The sequence below is a fragment of the Triturus cristatus genome, chromosome 6 (assembly GCF_964204655.1).
Source record: "Triturus cristatus chromosome 6, aTriCri1.1, whole genome shotgun sequence".
Taxonomy (NCBI): domain Eukaryota; kingdom Metazoa; phylum Chordata; class Amphibia; order Caudata; family Salamandridae; genus Triturus; species Triturus cristatus.
In genome coordinates, this window is record NC_140589.1 from 880,004,184 (window position 1) to 880,021,285 (window position 17,102).

The window sequence follows — 17,102 nt, forward strand, 5'->3', positions numbered from 1 at the left end:
TGAATGTCCTCAAGAAGTCTTTAGCAAACCAGACATCTGTGCTGAAAGGTAGGCTGCAACCTAAAAAGGGAATATTATTCTAACAATGAATAGACTGTGGGGCTCTTAAGAAATACTGAGCTGAAAACGATCACTAACTAGATGTTCCCTGGAATATAAACCTTCAGCTGGATTTGCAATTGTCCAGATATAAAACAAGACCAACCCACAGTAGAATGCCACTAAAGTAATAATGTGCAAAAAAAAAATTACTTAATGAACTAATGGAAGTTGACAGTCTTGATCACTTTATAATGCTAATAATTTATTTTTTAAGGAAGAATTGCAATTAATTTAAATGTAAGAGTAGTCGTATTCGATCCCCTTCAATTAAAAATTCACATTTTGCATACTTACCCGAGTTAAATCTGCTATTGCTGTCTTTTTCTTCAACACAATAATGGTCCACAAAACCCTCCGCCAACTCCGAATTAAGGAAGGGAAATCCTATTGTGAAAAATAAAAAAACATTAATAATCGAGTTTGAGTCTTGCATACAAAAGATGGTAAAGATAATAGAAGGCAAAGAACAAGTGCAAAATGGGATCAAGAAGAATCGAAAAATCTCACAGACTTAAACTTATCATGTGAAATAAATAAACACATCTGTAAACAGTTTCAAGAGTATTCCTTATGGTGGTTGAAAAATATACAGTCACTCAGGAAAAAACGAAATAGACACTGAATCTCACAAAGAAGACATGTTATCTGGTACTGGCTGGATCTCCATGAAGCTGACCAGGAGAAGAACTCAAGACACTTCTGGAAAATTGTTTCCCTAAACTGTGGGACAAATACTACAGTGATATCTAGACCACCACAGGTTTGTATGGATACATTTTCAAGTTATAGGTTGCAAATGTAATAAAAACTCTTGAAAAATCTTTTTTTTTTTTTTTTTTCAAAAACCTTTATTGGCAAAAGAAGAATACACAGGGCAATGCCCGCCGCTTGATGAACACAAACAAAGGACCTCCAAACGGGCAGGACCCTGAACAGTCAATAACACAGCCGTTCAGCCGACATCCCGAAGGACCGGCGGCATCTTGATTACCAAATGCAAGTCTAGAACACTCTACCAAGCCTGACTGCGAATTGCAACAATACCACAGCAAGCCTATATAGTGGTCCCAGTGTAACCCGTAGAGCCGAAGGCTGTCATCCAGAACTGTTGGACCCAACCACTCCCTTAGGAGGTCCTATCACAACCCAATCACCCGCCCCCCACCCGCCCCACGCACGCACACTGTCGATTCTGGACCAACTGCCCCACCCGTGTAAGTCCACTGGCACGTCGGACCTGATCCGCCAGCCGCAGCACTCCGCCACCCTCAGACAGCACACCACTCTGCTGCATATGGTTACTCTCGCGGAACTCCAGCTGCAAAGACTCCATGGGGCCTGCTGCTGGCCCTCTCAGAAGGCCATCGGACAAACAACCAGCACGACACGCAAACCTGCGCCTCTCCTCCACACATTCAACCTGGGTCAAGGTCAGAAGCCGATGCGCACTCCGCGGGAGTACGCGCTACGAGCGCCACCTCCTGGGAGCTCCCTCCAGCTGCCTGCGCCGAGGCCCCAGCCGCAAGATACGTTCTGTATAATCCCCAGAAATTTTTAGGGCGACTCTTCGGCGGCAGCAATTCACTGTATATTTCAGCCTGTGTGCTGCAATACAGCATGTCGCTGGCCCATCGTTTCTTGGTGGGGAGGGGCCCTCTCATCCAACAGATTGCAACCACTCTTCTAGCGACAAGCAACGCCATGTCCACCAGGCGCCGCAGAGCCACCGGAAGAGGCCGGGAGTACCCCAGTAGCGCCAGGGCTGGGTTGGGAGCAACTTCAGTGCCCAGGACCCGGCTCAGCTCTAAAAACACCTCTGTCCAGAACTTAGCGACTCCCGGGCAGTACCAAGCCATATGAATAAAGTCAGCCACTGGGAAATGGCAGCGCTCGCACTCCACCGAGGTCCGAAGCCCATACCGATGTAGTCGTTCTGGGGTATAATACACCCTCTGAAGGAACTTAAAGTGCACTAACCTGTGCCGACCGTTAAGAGATATCGTCTTGGTGCTGAGACAGCAATACCTCCACATCTCGTCCGTAATCTCTAAGTGGAGGTCATCCTGCCAGGCCAGCCGCGCCGTGACAGACTGACGCGCCGGGTGCCGGTCTACAATTCTTTTAAGATTCGAGATCAATTTGGGCGGTGCGGCCGTTTTGATAACGTAGGTGAGTTCCGGTACCTCCTGGGGCTCCGCCATGCCTGGGCCCAGCGCCGCAGATAATGCCAGCCGGACCCTATGGAACTGAAAGCGCTGCAGGAGAGTGGGGGCGGGCGAAGCCGGCCCCAGCTGGTCCCACGTTTTGGCTATCCCGTCCACAAATAAGTCCTCCATCCGCGCAATACCCAGTGTATTCAATGCATGGACCACTCCCCTCTCCCTTAACGGGGGGAGCCAGTACACCCAATCCACCGGTAGCAGAGGAGAGTACAACAATGCACAGCCCTGCGCCTTCATCAGCGCATGCCATGCATGAGTCGTGGTTTTGAGTGAGTCAAGTCGCCCCACCGAGCGGTCCGCGGGCTGGAGGGCGACCGCCGGCAACGGAAGCGGGTCCGCAAACAGACGTTCCAGAATGACGTGGGGGACGTCCGCGCTGGCATGAATCCACGCGTGTAGGTGCGCCGCCTGTGCGACCCTATAATAACTTTCCAGGTCCGGGGCCCCCAGACCCCCCTTGTCGTACGGAAGAGTTAGCACCCTCCACTGTACTCTGGGTTGTTTGCCCCCCCAAGCCAACTTTATCAGGGTTTGAGTAAGCTGCTTAAAGAAGGCCTTGGACAAGACAATGGGGATGTTGGTGAAAAGGAACAAGAATCGCGGTAAGACGACCATCTTCATGATAGCTATTCTGCCCATCAGGGATAAAGGCAGTCGATTCCACGACTCAACATCCTCCTCCAATTTGGCGTATGCCACTCCATAGTTTTCTCCAAGGAGCACCTCAGGGTCTTTATGGAGCCGGATCCCTAGGTACCTGACCGAGTCTGTTGTCCATTGCAGTGGATATTCCATAGGGAACTGGGCCGTAACCGGTGTCAGCGGAAACGCCAGCGACTTGTTCCAATTCACCCTAAGGCCTGATAGCGCGCCGAACCGGACTACCTCTCGCAGTATTGACGAAAGGTTCTCCTCCGGGTCCCGAACGTAGAGCAGCGTGTCGTCGGCATATGTGGAAATACCTATTTGGTAAGTGGGGAAATTAATGCCCTCGTACCGGTGATACTCCCTGATAGCGCACGCCAACGGCTCCGCCACCAGGGCATAGAGGATGGGAGAGAGAGGGCAGCCCTGCCTAGTCCCCCTGCTGATCCCGAAGGCATCTGTAACCCGGTCACCTATACGGAGCCTGGCCGTCGGCCGATAATATAATGCTCCCAACATCTGCAGAAAGGGCTCACCCAGTCCTACCTTCCGTAACACACGCACCATAAATGGCCACTCCACGGAGTCAAATGCCTTTTCCATATCAAGGAAGATGGCCAAAGCCTTGTTTTCCGGGCGCACATGTTGCATCGTCCCCAGTACCGTACGAATGTTATATGTAAGATTTCTAGCAGGGATAAATCCCGCCTGCTTGGGCGCCACGAGTTCCGGCACCAACAGCGCCAACCACGTGGCTAGCACCTTAGCGTATAACTTTGCATCCACATTGAGAAGTGAGAGTGGCCGGTATGACCCGCACACGTCAGGTGGCTTACCTGGCTTCAAAATGGTTACTAGAAGTGCTTCGCGCATGGAGTGCGGCATGCATCCCTCCTGACATATGCTGTCAAATAAGGTGATCAGATGGGGGAGGAGCTTATCCTGGAAAGTTTTATAAAATGTCACCGTTAACCCATCTGCTCCAGGGGCGCTACCAGCCCTCATTCCTGCGAGAGCTTCCAAGATCTCATCTTGCTGTACGGGGAGCGACAGGAACTCCCGCTGGGAGTCGGTTAGAAACGGCATTGTGATGTAGCTGAGGTAGTCCTCTATTTCCTCCTCCATCTGCGTTACCCTGGCGGTGTAAAGCCCTGCATAGTAGCTCCTAAACTCAGCGTCGATCTCCGCTTCGCCAGTGACCACTGCACCATCCCCAGTCACCAACTCGTCTATGACCAGGGGTTTCCGGCTATTACGCAGTATCCTCGCAAGTAGAGCGCCTGGGCGCTCGCTCTCCCCATACGTGCGGGCCGTAGCGTATTTGCCCATATGCTGCACCTCCCGATCTGCTTCCGCATGATATTCCGTAACTAGCGCTTGGATCTGTGTCTCAAGAGCGGAGTCGGGAGACAACCGTTGTTTCTCTTCCAGCTGCCCCAACTGGGTCTCTATTACCGTAAGCCGCCCCCGTATAGATTTCAGTACCCCGGAGTGCTTGGTCATGGCCATGCCTCTGATGTAGGCTTTAAACGAATCCCAGACCGTATGGAAACTCTGAACTGAGCCCAGATTGGTGTCGAAGAAGGACTCTATATCCTCCGCCAATTCACCCCGGAACACCTCGTCTAATAGCGAATACGGCGAAAAACGCCATGTAAATGGAGGGATGCGTTTAACCGAGGTGTCTAGTATTAGGAGTAGGGGCGAGTGATCAGAAAGAGTACGCGGGAGGACCGCGCAACCCTTAACTATTGCAAGTAACGACCGTGACATTAGCCAATAATCAATTCTGGTGTGAACGTCGTAATGTGCGGAGTAGTGTGTATACCCCCCTTTACCCTGGTGTCTATGTCTCCAGACATCTACTAGATCAAGCCTGGTGAGCTCAGCCTGCATGCATAGAGCCGATGCCGCCGGGCGACGAGTCAGACCCGAGGAGCGATCCAAAGCCGGGTCAAACGTGAAATTTAAATCGCCCCCCCACACCATGCGGGCGTGTGCATAACGGCGGCAGCTATCAGCCAGCGCCGCGTAGAACTCAGGATTGTCGTAATTAGGTCCATACACGTTGACTACAACTAGGTCGTGACCTTTCCCAGCGCATCGGGCAATCAAGTAACGCCCGTCCGAGTCTGCTTCTAGTACTGACAGCACTAAATTGGAGCAAGGATTCACCCAGGTGACCACCCCCCTGGAATGCGAGGTGAAGCCGGCCGCGACACTGGTTCCCGCCAGGCCTCTTGCCTTAAGCATGTGGCTCGTAAGAGGGAGGTGTGTCTCCTGTAGGAGCGCCAGATCTATGTTATGGCTGCGCAAGTAGTTCAGAACTTTCCTCAATTTACGGAAATCATTCAATCCCCTCACATTCCATGTCAATGCTCTCAGGGACGCCGTGGCGATATCACCAGTCAATTCCCCCGTGTCACCCATCTCCAAAACTCAGTGTACAGCAATAGTGTCCAAACGGACCGGTGTACAGAGCCACCAGCTGACAATAACCAGGCACTTCAATCTTGACAACAAGCAAGGCCGAGAACAACCTACTGTTCCACAGTACGTGCGCACCCCCCGTCTTCAACCCCAACCCACCCCTCCACCCACAGCCGACCTCCCCCAACCTGGCCAGACAGCACTCCCACACCCCCCCCGCCCCCCAGAACCGCAAACACACCCCACAAACATCACATCAACCAAACCCCACAAATTCCCCACTAGACTGCAACGCTAGGGCAGAGGTTACTAGGCACTGTAACAATCACAATCCTGCAATACGCCAGTCAGTGGCTCGTCTCCGCCGCACCGCCCCCGAGTAACCTAGCTGCTTAGCGAGCCACGCTAAATCGCCCGTTGGATTATCAGTGGACCCTCTACAGCCCTCAGCTATGGTCAGCCTCACGTCCTACCAGGAGAACACAGTTAGCCCCGCCAGGCCCGCACCCCGGGGTCGCCCCGCCCAGGATCACAAATCAACAAGGCCAAACAGTAAACCCCCTAATACAAGTTTGATGGAAGGCTGCCGCTCCACAACACACAGCCTGAGGGCCAGCAAACGGCTAGCCCAACCCAGTGTCAAAGCGCCTGTAGGCCAATGTCCAGGGCAATGCAAGGGCACAACACTATGCTCAAGTCATCCCCAAACGTCACTTCCGGTGAGGCACCCCACAACGATCATGTGCCAGTATCATCAGCAGCAATCGTCAGACCATGCTCAATTATCCCACAGCGTGAGGGATCCCCCACCCGGAAAAAACATGGCCGAACAGTCTATTTGCGGGCCTTGTCCGAACACCCCGCAGTACATAGTCTTGGCCCTCCAGACCCGAGGTCCCCTCCAAAGCGTCCCCCAAAGCTCTGGGGCTATTCTGCCGCTCCCTAGTCCATACCTTCAGGGATTTCTGAAGTTCCCTCGGGTCGGTGAAGAAATGCGAGTGCCCCTGCCTGTTGATCCGGAGCCTCGCCGGATAGAGCATGGCGTAGTCCAGGCCGAGGTCCCGAAGCTGCTGTTTATACGGTGCGAACTGACGCCTCTCCTCCTGCACTCTCGCAGTGAAGTCTGGGTAGATCGAGATATCCATGCCCTCGTATTGCAGCTTGCCTTTCTCCCTGGCCATCCGAAGGGCCACATCCCTGTCCCTGTAATTCAGGAGCTTCGCGATGATCGGCCGCGCCGGCGCCCCCGGCCGGGGGCGCGGGCCCAGCGACCTGTGAGCCCTCTCGACCACAAACATCGGAGAAAAGACATCCTCCCCCAGCAAGGCGCGCAGCAGTTGCTCAACGAAGAGTTCCATCTTCCCAGTCGATGTCGATTCCGCAACACCCGTTATGCGAATGTTCGAACGTCGTGAACGGGCCTCCAAGTCCTCTGACTTATCCTGAATAACCTGTAAGAGCTTGCTGAGTTGCTTGCGGTCCGCCTCCCACTCTGTTTGGGCCTCTTCCACCTGCGTAACTCTCCTCTCAGCGTTGTCCAGCCGCTCCGCATTCTTGTCTACACGCTCCGACATACGGTCCATGCGATAAGTGAGCGCATCTAATTTAGCGTCAATTGCGGTCAGGCTGCCCTGCAGGCCCCTCTCCATCGCCACCAGCATCTCCTTGATGTCCGCACCTGCCGGGGCCTCCGCTCCTGCCTCGCCAACCGGAGTGTCCTGCGCCGCGCCAGTGCCAGCAGTTCCCCTCGGTCTGCGCGGATCAAAAGATAGCTTGGGCTGCGTTTTGTCGCCTTTACCCATGTCTATGTCTCTCTGTCGCCGCTCCGCCCGAACCACGGCCACCAGTCAGGACGCCACTGCGCGAGCCGGGCACCCCAGGACAGCTGTAAGGCGAAGAGGCACCCAGACCGGGCCACCAAACCTCCTCCGGGGCAGGTCTCACCAGTCACTCCTGTGTGCAGGGCGCGGCGCCGCCAAGTCCCTGCGCCAGCACACTCGCTCCTCACGGCAGTCCAGCCAGCCCCCAGGGCCGCCTCTCCGCGTGCGCCAGGCACCACGACCGAGCCGGGCCAGGTATGGCGTGACTCCCCCGGGGACGGACTAGCAAGCAACACTTCGCCCAGAGTCTTGGCGCGTCCCCGCGCTCCCAGGCTCCCCCACCGAAGCTCTCCAGTCCCCGGGGGGCACAGCAATGGACTCGTCCCGTGCAGCCGCCTGGACCTCCTCGCGTCGTCTGTCTCTGCGACCCCTCCGCACCCGATGGTGCCCAGCAGTTCGCCCCAGGGGCTACACCGGAGAGCTCCGTCGCTCGTGATCGTTGCCGGCCCCGAAAGGCCGCACGGCACCAGGGGTACTCAGGCCTCCAGCCCCACACAGACAGGGCCGCAGTCGCCAGTCACAACGGGGCCAAAAGGGGGCAGAAGGTCGGCGTGTGCACCGCAGCTCCAGCGAGGGGCACCACAAAGCCTTCCCCACCTCCGCCGATCGAACCGCCGCCCCTCCGTCTAAGTCACCGGGAGATCAGGTCCGCGCCACTCCGAGTCACCGCACGTCGGCTCACGCAGCTCAGGCAGCCTCAAACTCCAGCCCGGGGATCGGGGCCCGGATCGGCGCGCGCCCCGTCACTCCTCACCGGCACTCCGGCCGTAACTCCCGGAGCCTGCAGGGGGCCGCATCGCGAGGCACCAGCTTCAGTAGGGTTTCCCCCGTCAGTAGATCTCTGCAGCAAAGCAGCCAAGGATATTTAGACGGATAATACGAGGAGCGGGACGGAGAGCTCCGCGCTCACACGTCCGCCATCAACGCCAGCAAGCTCCGCCCCCCTGAAAAATCTTTTTTTTATCTGTCGAAAAGCCAGCATTCTGAGAAAATCTCTCCCACAACATGTTATCACATAATTGTTTACATAAAGAATGCAAGATACTCGGTGGCTATGTTTACAAACATAAATAGACATTTGGAACTCCGGAGTACATTTCTAGCCTCTCTATATTCCCTTTTGTATAAAACAGTTTCTATTTACTTCTCATGGACTGGGAACATTATGATACCACTACTTAAAAAACAGTTCCCTGAATGCTCCCACTAATTATAGGCAAATTGCTCTCTTTGATGTGGTAGGAAAGAGATCTTTGCAAAGAGTATTTTGGAACACATGCAGACTTGGACCATAAAGAAAGATATTATTCTTATGAGCAAACTGGCTGCAGACCTAACTGCTTAGTAACTGAGAATATTGATAAAAACGATTATAGACAAATATGTAGTTACGAGAAGTCAAATCGTCTTTGCTTCTTTTATTATTAAAGGTTTGACACCACTGATAAAAATGCATACGATCCTACAGCAAGGCTGCATACTAGATCCTCTTTTGTTTTCTATATCTTCACAATTTGCCGATTCAGTTTGTAAATCTGAAAAATCTCCTGTGTAGTTACATACTTGTACTCTGCATCTATTGGATGTATGCCTTTCAGACAGGTCGAACTCTGTCAGCCTTCACACTGAACGCTCCCAACCTCATCTGCGGAGTTCCACAAGGATCCTCACTGAGCTTCACTTTATTCAAGGCCTACATGACCCCACTCACCAGCATCACCCGCGCCTACGGTATCAACATCATATCCTATGCTGATGGGTCTCAGCTCATACTCTCCCTCTCCAACAAGATGCCAAAAACCCAGGTCAATTTCTACTCCTGCATTCCGAAGTTGCCAGATGATTGAAAACCAACTGCTTCAAGCTCAACACAGACAAGACGAAAGTAGCAATCTTGAGCAAAGACACCTAGCTCTTTGACTCCACCTAGAAGCCAGCCAAACTCTGACCCACACCCCTAACAGCAACCCACACAAAGAACCCCAAAATAGTAATCAACAACCAACTCACCATGACCGGCCAAGTGAACACAGTCTATGTCTCCTGCTTCCGCATACTCGGGATTCACATGAAGATCTTCAAATGGCTCCCACCAACACTCTTAGTACAATTACCCAAGCCATCATCACCAGCAGGCTGGACTACTACAACGCACTGTATGCTGGAATCAGCACTCAAGCCTTACACAACATTTACCCCACGTACCTGAACAACTGCATAAACTTCCACAAACCAACCAGACAAGTCCACTGAGCTGGACTCCTACTCGCACATACCGCCTTAAATGCAGAACCAGGTTCAGCAGTCGTTCCTTCTCCTACCTCGCTCCTACAGCCTGAAACGATCTGCCCCTGCACATCAGAGACTCCTCCTCAGCTCTTGAATTCCACAAGAAACAGAAGACCTGGCTCTTCACGTAGCCCGGACCCTGGCTCGACCCATACAGCTACTACTTCTGCACCAGAATACACTCCTGGGTGAGGTGGGTGCTACACAAATACACATAACATAATATATATATATAGATATATGCAAACAACATGGTCATTCTTGATCTAACCCCGATAGGTCTGCAATGTAACCAAATGGTAAGGAAGCAATGTGAATTCTACACCTGGGTCATTTGGCAGGAAAAACTTGACAGTTAAGATATATCCGTATCTTTGCGGAAGCTTTTACTATAGCCTTACAGCCCGCCGTAGCGGGCTATACCGGCCATTAAAGGCCTGCTCCAGCGTTAAAGGCCAGAGCCAAAGGGGAGGGCCTTTAACAAGGGAGCGGCACTTTAATGGCCAGTATAGCCCAGCTACGAAGGGCTTTAAGGCTATTAGAACATTCTGCCACCAGAATTTTGCTTCTGAGGTTCTGTTATTCCAATTCAAGTTCTCCGTTTAGAATTCAGCTTTTCTAGCATCTATGTCCAGGCACTTGCAAATGTAATCCAAAGGGGCTGTTGCATAACTGATGACCTGAAAGGATCCCCGAGATAATTTTAAAATCAAGAAATGTCTAATATTACTAGCAACCAAGGCATGTATTTGCTTAGTTATCAATACGCACTGAAACGGTTTGACTGTCCAACTGAACTACATTGAACTTGGTCTCTAGTGCAGTTACGATTATTCTTGAAAAAATCCACCCCTTCATTAAGATAATCTCTTAATGGTGACAATAGTGTAAACTTAAAACATATGAAAGCACACTAACCCCTGGGCGATCCAGGGGGAGGGAACTAGAGGCACAGGACACTAGGAGCAAGCTAGCCTCCAACACGAAATGTGAACACAAAAGAAGCTGCTCCCAACGAAATGACCGAAGGTACTCTAAATCTTGACTGTGAGTGCTGGCATCTCACAAAAAGTGAAGGACTGTCCTCACACACCGCCAGGTGTCATGCTTCATCATCGGCAGTTCTCGCCCTCTAGAAACTCGGTTTGGTAGAGGGTGGACCTTCACCTGGAGACAGGGAAGCACTTCTAAAATTAAGAGGGGGCCCGTGACAAGTGAGTGGACTTTTAAAAACCATTACAGTTACCAAATTATATTTAAAAGAGGAGGTAGCTATATGGTGTTAAAATAATATGGGCGATGAGCATGGGGATATTATTGTCCCCTCACCGTATTGATTGTGGTCAACATGTTTCTGCCAATAGGCCCAATAGGGTCTGCGGCATTCATCAGGACCAAGAGAGGGCTCCGTTCTTACCAAGGTTGTGGCGAGGAAATACAACTTGGTGGGATGACCTTTGTCACAATCCACCGGAGAAAAGGACTTTCATCAAGCCCTTGAGTAATACCCTACATGCCCCATGGGAGGAGAATGGAGGAGAGACCCCTGTTGTCAAACTTGCCTCAAGGTGCGTCTCTCGTGGGTGCACCTAGCAGTATCTGTCTGTCCTTCGGGGAGGAGTGCTTTTCTCCGGAGGAGTGTGACAAAGGTCATCCCACTAAGTGGTATTTTCTCACCACAACCTTGGTAAGAACGGAGCCCTCTCTTGGTCCTGATGAATGCCGCGGACCCTATTGGGCCTATTGGCAGAAATATGTTGACCACAGTCACTAACGTGAGGGGACTATATTATCCCCATGCTCACCGCCCATATTATTTTAACACCATATAGCTACCTCCTCTATTAAATATAATTTGGTAACTGTAATGGTTTTTAGAACTCTACTCACTTGTCACATGCCCCCACTTAGTTTTAAAAGGGCCTCCCTGTTTCCAGTTGAAGGTCAGCCCTCTACCAAACCGAGTTTCTAGAGGGCGAGGACTGCCAATGATGAAGCATGACACCTGGCGGTGTGTGAGGACAGTCCTTCACTTTTTGTGAGATGCCAGCACTCACAGTCAAGATTTAGAGTACCTTCGGTTATTTCGTTGGGAGCAGCTGACAAAGTATTGATTAACCAGGCTCAGTCGTACCTCTCATTTTTGTTTGTGTATATTGTTAGTAGACTCATGCATTTAGAACAGTAAATTTGCTACTTAAAGCATTAACATGGCAGTGGGTACGAAAAACATATTGCCTGTATAACTGCCACCTCTGTATAGGAGGAAAACAAGCTCTATATCATGCACCATATTATTGTCCAGCATTATCTGCCCCACATAGACAGTATACATGTTCAATACTTTTTAAGTACCATATAAAAAAACTTTTTATTAATTTATTAATTTTATGATGTCTCTGAATGTGCAAGTACGTTACAGTCCATTGCATTTTTTTAAAGTTTAAAAATATATTTTTTTTTACTGCAAATGTATATATCTGTACAGATTTCTTTGTATTTTCTATATTTTACTGGTTATTTATTTAGGTATTGTTGAACACTGTTGTGGTGTAAATTGATTGTTAATAAACTTGACCTTAAACTTACAAAAGATAGGATGTTTCATTAATTCACTTAAGAGAAAATCAATCAGGAACCAATTTATTGCTACATATTACAGGAGTTTCCTGTTTGTATAGTTAGTGGCATATGTTATAATTTCCCTAGTCATTGCACTTAGGGAGCTTGTGTTGCTTTCATGTATTTACAGAGAAAAATGAAACAGGATCAATAATGATGACTTAGGAACTCTATGGGTGGGGCATTCTAGCAGTTCTCGAAGAACAGTAGATTAATATTTCAAAAACAGTCCATAATAAGATAAGTAAACTGGTTAATTTTATAATAAACTTAGAACCAGTTGTTTGCTAATAATTTTTAATCATTTTCAATTTTTGTACAAGAAGGGCTGAGTTATTTCTTGTCGGTAAGGCGACGGAACATCCTTACTGCCAAGAATTTAAATGCAGGGCGAACCTTAGGGTTAATCACGGTGGAGGCTACTCTGTCTCTGCTGTGATTAATACCCTCCAACGGCCCTTAGGAGTCAGGGCCGTCAGAGAAATGGCTACATGTCTGCCTGCCCAATTTCTATGAGTGGACATGTAATAATTTTTTACTGTTCCTTACCGCCAGGTATAACTAGGTGGTAAAGAACAGTAAAAACAATTAGAATGCTCCCCCCCACCATTGGAAAAGCTTCCTATGGCGAAGGGAGCATTACTTTTTTCTTTTCAAAAATGAAAATCCTGTTTCGGGATTTTTGGGGGGGAAAAGAAAAAAAAAATACTGTTTGGTACAGAGCTGCGTGCGTACTTCTAATGCAGCCCTATAGACAACAGTAAAATGCATTGACAGGAACTGCAGTGACGGTGCTTCTTGCCAATGCCTTTATAAATAACTACCAGGTAGGCGGTCATTTATAAATTTGGCGGGCGGAATAATCTCGGCCTGGCGGATGTAAAATCCTCTGCCAGGCCAAGGGAGACTTTTCTGTCCACCAGGAAAAAAATAGGGTGCAAAGGGCCATAGTTTAGGAAAGTCAAAATTAGGACTATTAGATAACTTGTCTGTTCTTCTTCCTTGCAGGAACGAGTTGAACTGAATAGCCTTGTATATGTGACCTCACAGCAGCCAGATTTATGAAATGCAAATTAAAGTAATGAAATATATCAATCAGTGAAATGGCAAATACACTGAAGACAAAAGGGCTAAATACAGGAGGCAAGAAAAAAAGCAAACATGAGCGAGAAAGCCTGAATTCAACTTTTCAGGAATCAATGCGCAAGACTTAATCGAATATCAGTGTATTTAACCCCTGCCAGGCGTGGGGCGAGGGCTATGGCATGCATGTTTTTTGCAATGCTGCAGACATTAGTGATATTGTTGCACAGGGAACAGATTCCTTGTGCATGCTAATGTACTACTTCGCTAGCAAGATCACTGATGCAGAGGCAACTGAGATGGCAAAGGCTGCTGTAAGTAAATTGTGCCTTGATGCACTTCAATCTGAACCCACTGCCAGACAGTGCACAATACTCATGTAAAATCATGTGGGGGGGGGGGTGGCCAAGATGGCGGCGGAGTAGCAGCGTTCCTTTGGAGCTCCGCTCGCCGTGGCCGGTAAATCAGCATCCAACGCAGCTGAGAGTGCCCCATTTGCAGTGGGAAAGAAAATATCGACCAGGGTGACCACTGAGACCTGCCGGCAGCGGCTGAGCCCGAGACGCAGTGGGCTTCCGCTCCGGTTTACTACAAGACGTGGAGCGTAGTGAGGCCTAGCGGTGAGCCGCGCTATTAAACTGGTGTGCTCGGCGCGACGATTATGGAGGGGAACCCTTCACAGAGACTCAGAGGGCCTATGGTGCGGCGGAGAGTGCTCAGAGACTCCAGGGCCGAGCGGGGCAGGAAGCGGCCTACCAACCTAAAGCACCTAAAGCAGGGCTAAAACGGACTACGTGAGCTACGCCTGAGAAAGGAGCCACGCTGTAGCCTGGCCGGCAGACAGAAAACAGGCCCGAGCACCACCATCCTGACTCCCAGCATCGAAACAGGGCAGCGAAGGGGCACCAAGCCTGAAAGAGGTGCCGAGAAGGTGAGAGCTGCGAGGCAGACGATTCCGCAGAGTGGGACCTGCTACAGCGGAGGGCCCGGCTGGGCCCGACATGACTGAAAAGTGGCGGCTGAGGATGGGGGAAAGGAGTGAGCCGTGGGTCACCCTATTGGCATCAGAAATCGGTCAATAACAGCACCAGGTCCATGCCCAACCAGGGATTAGCAGCAGTGACCTGTGGAGGAAGAGTAGGCAGTGGAGACCCCCCCCCCCAGGTGATCCCCGCTTGTGCGCACGGACGAACCACACCTGGAGGAAGTGAGGCCTTTCAGCTGAACAGACAGCCTGGAGAGGGACTCATAAAAGTACTGGCACGATTTGAGTCACACGCTCGCCCGATTCTGTAGCTACCACAAGTGATCTAACTAGGCTGGAGTACTGCCGGGCAAGTCAGAGCTGGGGGCACGGACTGGGGTCAAGGCACCGCCACAATATATATCACCACTCTATGAGAAGGAGTGCGAAGAGGGAAGCCTTGATACGCTGACATAAGGATTCACCCTGCTGGCCCCCAGAGAGCCAGCGATCCACGGAAGGCTGGATTGAGGGGCGACCCTGCAGACAGAGGAGCGACGGAACCTTATAGCGATGACCGCGCACCGGGGAAAAAAGGATGCGACAATCAAGGACCTCTTGCAGAAACCAATCACCAAAAAGACGGAACAGCAAGGGGCCCAACCCCAGGAGAAAGATATGGATCCCCTGGTGAACAGTCGGAGGAGCCAATTACCCGTGGATTTTTGGAGCAGCTTTTCAGGACAGTCAGGGAAGATTTTGCGGGCCTGAGACAAGATGTCGCCTCAGACATCAAACAGATCAGCGCGGAGATGCAGGAGCTTGGGGACCGAGTGGACTCCCTGGAAAGGAGTGGAGACCGACGAGAGGTGGAGATCACCGAGCAAACCCGTGAGTTGCTGGAGCTCAGGGACCGGAACGAGGAGCTGTACCTTTACCTCGAGGACCTAGAGAACCTGCTCTCAGAGATCCAACATACGCATTAAGGGGGTACCTCTTCTCGCAGACGGGGGTAAGCTGGAGGAATTTGTGACCCGCTTCTTCAGGCATGTAGCGCCGACACTTGGAGACAAAGTAATCGTCCTAGATCACACACACTGCGCAGGGCGACCGGCCAGAGACCCGGGACAACAGCAAGATATTCTTACATGCCTCCACTCTTTCCAGCAGAAGGAGACCATTATGGCAGCCACTAAAGATAAAGCGACCATTCCCTACGAGGGTCTCCAGGTTGGAATATATCAGGATCTCTCCCCGCTCACTCTTCAATGATGTAAAGCCCTGAAGCCAGCCACAACTTTCCTGCGAGACAAAGGAATCCGCTACCGATGGGGTCACCCTTTAGGCTTTCATTTGATTGTGAAAAAGAAACCCGCTCAGTACGGTCGCTGAAGGAGGCGCAGGAGGTGCTTGTTCTAGTGCTGGAGGAGGGAGACACCCCGTTGACGAGATGACCGATCACCTGACGCATGGACCAATGCACGACAGTGCGCTCAATGCCGATTGGACGGCACTCTCCAAGTATTTGTTCATCTCTTCTGTCTCTGTATTTTTCTTCTTCTTTCCTTTCTATCTCTCTAGACACAGGGCCTACAACCAATGCCACAGGTGGGGAAGGCTAGTAATACGGAAAAAGGTGGGAGTTGACACACAGGTGGAGGACGTCAGAACCAGGGTGGAGGGGGGACCCTAGGTTCCAGGTGGGCAAACACACAAAATTGACTGGGACATGCACTACAGCTACGCTAGGACAAGGAGAGGGACGCTGACACAGAAACTATTACAGCTGAGGAGATGGAATGGGAGAGAGGATAAGGTGGGTAGACTCTATCAGTGTGCCGGATTAACACAAGGGATCCCAGACAGGCCAAGGGTAGAAGGGACTAATCTCAATCTTTACGCTACACCAGAAGATGATCGTCACTCATCTCTTTAAACACCCATATGTCCACAATTGAGGTCAAGTTAATGAGCTTTAATATACAGGGACTCAACACACCTGTAAAGAGACGTGCACAACTCACAATGCTTAGGGAGTCCCACTCGATATATGTTTAGTGCAAGAGACCCATTTGCTGCATGCAGGCTGGAAGCGCCTCCGGTCCAAATGGTATGATCGACAATATTTTTCCTCAGTCGCACGGAAGAAGGCTGGAGTGGCTATACGAATAGCTTTGCACTTCCCGGGAATTGTGATAGGAGTACATGTAGAAATACCGGGTAGGGTGTTGGCAGTACGAATCAAGGTAGGACCCCACACCTACACCTTAGCCTCTATATACAGCCCCAATGAGCACCAGGAGGCCTTTCTCAGGGATTCAATGAATGTCATTATAGACTCTCAGGTTGAGGATTTAGTGTTGGGGGGATTTTAACATAGTACCGAACTGACAGATAGATAGGCCAGTAACACGGGTGGGTAACAGGCTCCCTCTCAGATCCCATGCTACAGAGGCTTATAGAGGTGGGGCTGACGGACGGTTGGCGGTACCGCAACCCTACTGCTCGAGAGTACACCTTTTTCTCATTTTCTCACCAAACATACGCACAAATAGATCTATTTTGGACCTCTCCCTGTGTCACTGGCTATATCAAGGCTATAATAATAGAGACGGTGGCTTTGTCGGATCCCTCCCCTGTTTCACTGATACTGCGAGTGCCCAGGGGCACTCATCGTCCGAAATCGTGGATGCTCAACCATTAACTACTCACATACAACTCCAATATAGCCGCCTTACGGGCCGCAATCCGTGACTATCTGAAATCAATGATAATGGCTCGGTTCCGCTCCCCAGCTTTGGGATGCCCTCAAGGCAGTCATAAGGGGCAGGTTTATATCTATCGCTGCGGGACTGAACAAAGATA

At 50.7% G+C, this 17,102-nt stretch overlaps 1 protein-coding gene across 1 annotated transcript in view; it reads right to left on the reverse strand.

Moving 5' to 3' along the window:
- The window catches only part of LOC146818002 (uncharacterized), a 138,113-nt gene that overhangs the window by 47,228 nt on the left and 73,783 nt on the right, over nucleotides 1-17,102 (reverse strand). Inside the window, exon 7 of the mRNA XM_085611477.1 lies at nucleotides 397-486. Coding sequence (XP_085467603.1) covers nucleotides 397-486 — 90 coding nt within the window. The remainder of the gene's footprint in view (nucleotides 1-396; nucleotides 487-17,102) is intronic.